Consider the following 7,885-nt stretch of genomic DNA (forward strand, 5'->3'; position numbering starts at 1 on the left):
GTGGCTGGTGAGGAATGAAGTCATAGCATCAGCCTAACCAGTTGCACGAACAGGACTGTGGCTTCTATCCATGTTTCTGTTATGTGTAATGGGAGAATGCTATTTTCTTTCTGGTTTTTTTTTAAGTAAGTTTTCTGTGGTACCAGAGGTTGAATCCAGAGCTGTGTGTGCACCAGGCAAGTGCTCTGAAACTGAGCTATACCCTCAGGCCTCTTTATTTTGAGACTGGCTCTGGCTAAGTTGCCCAGGGTGGATCAAACCTGCAATCCTGTTTTGGCCTCCCAAGTAGCATGCACTACTGTACTTGGCTGACAATTTTTAAATTTTGCCTTCAGCCTGACTAGGAAACAACAGATCAAGAAAATGCACTACTTCCAGTGAAAAATCAAAAGCTCTTCTCCACTCCTTTGCCTCAGTCCTGAACTCCTCCCCAGAGGTATCCTCTACCATCAGGAAGTAGTAGCCTTCCAGATATTTTCATGCATTTCATGTAGTTTGGTTTTGTTTTTACATTGACTGCATATATTTTTCTATACTATGCTTTTATTTTTTTATTTTTTTGGCAGAACCGGGGATTGAACTCAGGCCCTTGTGCTTGCCAGGGATATATTATGCTTTAAAAAAATTGTATCTTGGAGATCTTTTCACATCAGTACTTGACACTAATTTTTGACACAATGCTGAATTGCATTAATCTCATACTACCGAAGTATCCAAGACGGGTGAAGGACTTGGGTCACTTTACCTGTTGACAGTTACTGCCTGAATTTTGCTGTAAAAAAAGCTGCTGGTAGAATTTACATGCACACCTACTACTTATATCTTCTCATTTAGCCCAAACTAGATATGTTAAGAAAAACCACTGCAGGGCCAGCCAAAAAGCTCAGATTAAAGTGCCTGCAAGCAGGTGCAGGAACCCAAGAGCTGGGGTTTCGATCCCCGGCCTGCTGTGCCGGCCCTGCCCCCAGGGTGTGCTCAGAAGGCAATTGAGACTCAGTGTGGTGGCCCGCCTGTAATCCCAGCTCTTGGGAGCCTATAAACAGGCGGATCACTGCAAGTCTGATCTAGTAGTGAGACCCCTGAACACCCCTGTAGACCCTTCTGTAAAATACAAAAAAAAAAAAAAAAAGAAAAACCTCTGCTTTCTTATGAGCACAGTATGTTTCACTAGTGTATTAATTTACACATCACTGATTCCCAGTGATACTGGATGATTACAATATCTGGGCTTCTCAGACATGAGGGAACAGGCCTCACAAAAGTTGGCAGGAGCATATATTAGTGCACCCACTTGGGAAAGCAGTTTAGCAGCGTCCAGTCTCAAGCTTTGGGACCTAGACCTTGTATTCATGTGCAAAAAGGGCTTTCTAGTGTGTTCCCTGCCACAAAATGCTGGTGAGGACCTGAATGTCCACCCATAGGGGAACAGAGAAACTCTGCTAATTCATATAATATTTTGAATATTTTTATATGGCAGTTAAAACTACACATTCTAAAATGGCTAAGTCTCCGAAGTACAGAGTGAAAAAAAAATTGCAAAATGGTAACACATATTCTACCTAAAATGTTAAGTACTCTCTTGGTTATGGAGACACATATAGTGATACACACATATACACACACTCCTACATAAATCTACAGACATACAAGAAGTTAATATACCATTTTCTGGGCAGGGCTTCCATCCATGTGAGGGTGAAGGTAAATACAGTGGAGTGAGGTATTTTCTTTTTTTTTTTTTTTTTTTGGCGGAACCGGGGATTGAACTCAGGCCCTTGTGCTTGTAAGGCAAGCACTTATTCTACTGAGTTATCTCCCCATCCCCGAGATATTTCACCTATGCCTGAAAATTCTTATTAGCAAGAAGCACACTCTAAAGCAAATGTAGCCACATATTCAAACCTATTCATACTGTAGATGGGCACCTCTTTTCCTCAAGTTCTTGTCTGGTGTACACTCTCTACCCCTATCTGTGTCACAGTGTTAAGGTATGTAAGTGGCATGCAGCTTTATTTTTACCCATTCCCTCTGAGAGTCTCTTATTTTCTCAAAGGTGATTTTTAATTCATTCATCCCTGCACTCAGTTCGAGTTTGTTCCTACCACTGTTACGACGATCTCATTGTTTCTTCCTTCCTTCTTTTTTCTATTCTACCTTTCCCTATATTACAAATTATGTATTTTATTTCTATGTGAAAAAATCATTCCATATACACACACATTGTTTTGGGTTTCAGCATGCTGAGTGAAAACTAAAATTCTCCTACTGTTGGGAACACTACGCAGCAAAAAACACCTCCCTCATTTTTTTATAAGTACAAGGAAGGCTGTGGCTAAAAAGCTCAGCAGATTAAACTGGGGGTTCAGTCCGAAGGCCTGCTGTTCCAGCCCCACACCCGGGGCATGCTGAGACAGCAATAGAGACTGGGTGTGGTGGCGCACTCCTGTAATCCCAGCTCTTGGGAGGCTGTAAACAGGTGGATCACTATGAGTCGGACCTAGTAGTGAGACCGTGAACACCCTGTAGACCAACCCTTCCCTAAAATACAAAAAACCAAAAAGAATAAGTACAAAGGATTGATTATACAGTCACTTTTGGTACCACTACTTCAGACAAAACCAAACAATCCTGTTATACCATGTAAAACCAAAGGACTTTAATAAGCTTTTATAGCACTGCAATTACAGGAACATTAACCCAGAACATGCAACAAAAATGATTTTTCTTTCTGGACATGTTTAACATGTGAAGCTTGACATTACAATTAATAGCAACATATTGTACTTAAGAAAACAAATGTGACTTATTTCAACTTCCAGGTTAGAAAATGTTCAAAGAACATTTAAATGTTCTTTAAATCTCAAGTAGCATTTACAAAGTTTAGTTTTGCCTTTCTAACCTCTAAAAGACAAGTGATTTTTAATGCAATCAGACACAACCATTTCACATTAGAAATAATCACAAGGAATCAACAGGTTTAATTGACCAACTGGTTTCATTTTCATTAATTCCGAGAGGGCTCCTGCAGTAGCGTGGGTTTCAGATGGGGCAACAATGCGACCAGGAGTAAAGAGCCTTGGTCATTAGAGTGAAGGGGGGTACATGCAGCGGCACACAGGGCAGGTGCCTGATTTCTGCAGCCATATAGACACGCATGGCTTGTGGAAATAGTGATGGCATGGTAACTCGGTCGCTACCTCGCCCTTCACATACTCGCTGCAGCAGATCGGACAGCACATTTCTTGGCCCACCGCACCGTGATCTTCCGTGACCAGGATCTCAGGAAGCGCATCAATGCTCTCCTTGCTTGCTGGCGGATTGGCCACCTCGACATCTACTGCGAGGGACTCCAAGTGTGCAAGAGCAGTTTCCATGGCCTGGGCCAGGCGCTCTTCGAGGGCCATGTAAGTGAGAAACTGAGGATCCACGTAAGAGATGGCTTCAGCCACACCGAGCCCATCGGCAAAGCCATCAAAGAGGCTCCAATCCACTTCAAGGTCTTCGCTGACACTGGAGTCATCTTCGAGGTTGTTGTTTCCATCCAGCATGAACACCCCTGGCTGCATCAGCTCATGACCAGAATCATTATCTCCTTCACTGCTGCTCTCATTTTCATTGTACTGCAGCCAAGGAATTTCTCCTTCTTCCAGGGATGCCCGTTCCTCTTCCTGAATCGATGGCCCTTGAACTTCCTCCAGATAGCTAGCACCTTTACTACCAGCACCTGCAATGGCACTGGCACCAGCACTGGCTCCAGCAACCTCACTAGCTCCGGCGCCAGGGCCAGAGCTGATACTAGCAGCACTCATGCTCATTCTAGCTTGTGGATGTTCGTACTTTTCTTTTTCCATCAGAGTCTCCCAGCTTTCACCACTGGATGACAGGGGCTGTTCTCGACTTCTGTACTTCCGGCGCAGAGTAGCGATCCACTCTTTATCACTATCAGAGTCTTCATCAAAGTATCTGTAGTTCTCATCATTGTAGGTCCAGAAGTCGGGGTCAACCACAGGGCGACGCCACCTGGGCACCTTCTCTGGCTTCACTTGGTCGTTCCTGGCATCCCTTTTGTCTTCAGGGTACCTCGGCTCAGTGTAGCCACCGGAGCTCTCACCTCTGCTTCTTCTGGCTGAGCCACCGGAGCGGCCCTCATCAGCGCTAGCAGTGTCCCTCCACCTGGAAGTACTGTGCGGCATATCGTCATCATCATCGGTATCAAAAAATATTTTTGGTTTCACGAAGTTTGGGCTAGCCAGGTTTCGGACTTTAGGCCTTACCACTGGTTCCTCAGCACTCTTCACAGTGTTTTCCCCACCACCACACACACTCACGGGAGCCTTGCTGGCCCGTGCTCGGAAATTCTGCTCCCGTCTTTCCCTCTCCAAGCTGTCTCCATTGGCGGCCATCTTTCCTTCAACAGGAGATGTCTGAGAGGCCACGCTATTTTGCCTCAGGAACTCAGCTCTGGTAGCAGAGCGTCTCGCTGCAGGGGACAGGTCGAACTTGTCAAACTCCTCTCTCACATTGTGGTTGAAACTAGCAAACTGGGGAGGCACCCCCACCAGAGACCTTGCCCCTTTTTCCAGATCATACAGCTTATCCTCCTTAAACTTGCCAGGCTTTCCTCTCACTGGCAGTCGCTCAACAGGCCCAGCCCCCTCCTCCTCGCTATCATCTGCCCCAAAAACATCAACATGTCCATAAGACAGTCCTCTTCTGCTCCCCGAAGCCCTGAATTCTCTTGGCAGATACCTTGAATAGTCCTCATTTTCAACATTCAGGCTGGTACCTGAGCTCTCACTGTCGTCCCAAGTACGACGAGTGGTGGAAAATGGCGACCGGCTCCTCTTGGTGGACTGAGTGGGGGCTGATCTGTGCATTGGGACTTCAGATGTCGTCTTTCTCTGGCTGGCAATCCTTTCCTGCTGGCTCGTGGATGGCCTGAAACTGACATAAGCATGCCTTCTTCCATACCTCCTGCCTGTATTAGATTGATACCCTCCTGATCTGGGCCATACAGGCTTGCTAGATTCCTGACCCATGGCTCTGACTTAGGAGGGCTCCAATACAGCCAGGGGTTCCTGCTCCCTGCACAAATTTTTGAGCTGGGAAGGTCAAATCAGTTCAGAATAAAGGAGCAGGGAGATCTAGTTTCACCTCAGCAGGCAGGTAACAGAGGGATAAGGGGCCTTTTAAATTAGTTTCACTTTCTTCTAAGGCCTGGAGTAGCATTCCAGTGACTGTCAGGTGTAGACCTGGAACACATCTGTAATGTTGGCAAAATGATTACAAGACTGGGTTTGCAGGAAGGCCAGACATGGGGGAGAACGTGACTGACAGAAGGTGGAAGGTGACTAGATACTTTGAATGTGGGTGAAGTACTGTGGAATTGTGCCAGTGTTAGGAAGAAAACAGTCTGCCATGTTTTTATGGGATGTTTGTGTTATCTAAGCCTCGCAGATTTAAGAGAAATGCAAATTAGAAGAGCAGAAAATGTAGATCACTGTGTGTACGTGTCTCTGTGTCCATCAGGAAAGGGACAGGTGGACAGGGAGCCAACAGTCCTGCAATGGAGGAATGGCTACGTGTGGAGGGGGAAGGGCATGAGTGCTAGAATGCGAGCTGCTCTGAATCTAGGTACAAAGATGGCAGGCATGAGTGGGGTGGCTTCAGGAAAGGGGTGTGTATAAGTATGGGAGCTGGAGCGGTTGGAGCTGTAGGAAAGGTAGCTGAAATTATGGAGGGAATCCTATGTTACGTGTACATCAGAGGCAGGGAAAGCTATGGTGGTAATGGAGAGGAGTGTGTGAGAGTTGTGTGTGTATGTGTGTGTTAGTAAAAATGGAACACAAAAAGTGAAGAAATGTCAGTATTTACAAATGCAAGCAGGGCAGGGTGGCAGCAATACTGAAGAGGGATATCTGCATGGGGCAGATGGCACAGGGGCCAGCAATCACATTGTTTGCATGTGTGAATACAGCAGGCAGGAAGGGGGCAGTGTCCCCAGACAAGGATTTCTAACTGCCTGCGTGTGTACACCATGGGGACTGGCAAAAAAAAAAAAGGTTATCTATACACATGGCAGGCAGAGCTGGAGCTTATCTGAAAAGGTTATCTAACCTGTGGGGGTGTTGGGGAGTCTCAGTGGCCAGCAAGTAAAAGATGTTCTTATGCATGCATGTGGCAGGCAGGGAGCAGGAGGGTGCTTTTGGAGAGTGTGTACGTGCGCCTGTGTGCCGGTGCACACTAGAGGACCCAGCACAGAAAAGGGGGGTGGGTAGGATCTAGAGGTTGCCTGTGGTAGGGCCTGAGGGGTGGGGGAGGGTCTGAGGTCATGTGTGAGTGCGTGTGTGTTGTGTGTCCGGGAAAGGCAATGGAGGGTGTGTGAGAGGGTGCGGGCGTGCGTATTTGCGCATGCGTGGGGGAGGGGACCCACTGGAACCTCGAGGACGGTGGGGTAAGGAGGGGGCTGCCTCGGAAGGTTTCAGTGTGCGCGCGCATGTCGGGTAGAATGGGGGGAGGGGTGTAAGAAGAGTCAGGAAAATGTTATCAGCTCTAAGGGCACACTCACATCGTTGTGGCAGGGAAGGGGGCAAAAGAAAGGACATGTGTGAACATAGTTTCTCCATGAGGATAAATTATTTTTCCTGACACTTTTCCTGTGAAAATTATTTTTGCCTACAAGTCTTAACCATTAGCCAAAACAGCCGCAAAGTAGGGGGCGGGGTGGGATGCTCCTCAAAGTGGCCCAGGAAGGAGGAAAGAGAGGCGGGTAGAAGTGGCCGAAGGCCCCGGACCACCAACCACTCCCCTCTCAGATAGCCATTAAATCTATTCCCTTAGGGGCGCCGTGCCGAAGGGCTGGCGCAGGAGGCTGGGCTCCCGTCGGCCAACGGAGGACACTGGCCTCACTCTGCAGTCGGGCTCCCCTCCACTCCACCCCTTCCCGAGGGGCGACCCCGAAGAGTCTCCAGATCACCCCGTAGACCCGCGCGCCCGCGCCCGGCCACTCGCCCCGCCGCCAGCGCAGGGGCGAGCCATGGACACGATCGCTCCTTCACTCACCCAGTTGAGACAGCCACACGCTCTTCTGAGGAGCAGAGCTCTGGGACCTCCGACCGCCACGACCGACCGCCAGAGCCACTGCTCCCGGTCTCGGGCTCCTCCCCCTGCACGCAACAGAGGGGCTGTCGTTGACTGCTGCGGCGGAAGTGACTGTGGCGTCACAGGCCCCGCCCCCTTGATGTGGCGGGGGGCGGGGGGCAGGAGGGAGGGGGAGGGGGAAGGGGAGGAGGAGGGGGAGGAGGAGGGAGGATAGCACTGAGTCTGAGAGCAATTTCATTTTAAATGATGAAATCGTCAAGGATACAGGAAAGGACCGCAAAAAATGTACTAAACAGCCAGCGTTAACAAATGTTAAATAGCCACATTCCTTTTGATTCTGGTTTATTTTATTAATAAAATGAAATCTTTAAATCCTTTCGGATTAATTCCAATATGAGAGTAGTTATGCTACGATTTCACATACTGTGTTATATGCTATGTTATGGTTTGTCTGAGAGTATTAAAAATGTGCATCTAGAGTTACAACAAGCTTAATTTTTTTTAACCTGGTGGTTCAAACTAATTGAAACTGGTGTGGAATTTGTTGCTGTTCCTTGTAAAATCAAGCTTGTTCAAAAGAAACGATCAATCATTAACATGGATTTGCATTCTAGTAATTGCATCACAATTTTAAAAATCATATAGGTATGCCTTTATGGGTTGATGTGCTCTCTACAGTCCTTTTTAGATGCAGTCTGTGTGAAGCATTTCTGTGTTCACAACAGCAGCAGAGTTATGTTCTTATAGGAAAGACTGTAATAGTTAAACGTTTAAGGGTAGCATC

At 47.3% G+C, this 7,885-nt stretch overlaps 1 protein-coding gene across 2 annotated transcripts; it reads right to left on the bottom strand.

Annotated features, from left to right (window-relative positions):
* Positions 1–2,637: 2,637 nt before the first annotated feature.
* Positions 2,638–7,181, bottom strand: Pja1 (praja ring finger ubiquitin ligase 1). 2 transcript variants are annotated; one of them, XM_012517653.2, is made up of 2 exons: positions 7,063–7,181; positions 2,638–4,944 (listed from the first exon to the last, which is right to left on the bottom strand). In XM_012517653.2, exon 2 carries the CDS (start codon positions 4,875–4,877, stop codon positions 3,084–3,086), a length of 1,794 nt encoding a protein of 597 aa, XP_012373107.2. In that variant the 5' UTR covers positions 4,878–4,944; positions 7,063–7,181; the 3' UTR covers positions 2,638–3,083. The 2 variants fall into 2 exon arrangements, with proteins under 2 accessions (XP_012373107.2, XP_023560489.1); XM_023704721.1 differs by having other exon boundaries at positions 2,638–5,263.
* Positions 7,182–7,885: the final 704 nt, after the last annotated feature.

Source organism: Octodon degus, unplaced genomic scaffold (assembly GCF_000260255.1).
Source record: "Octodon degus isolate 3935 unplaced genomic scaffold, OctDeg1.0 scaffold00201, whole genome shotgun sequence".
Classification (NCBI taxonomy): domain Eukaryota; kingdom Metazoa; phylum Chordata; class Mammalia; order Rodentia; family Octodontidae; genus Octodon; species Octodon degus.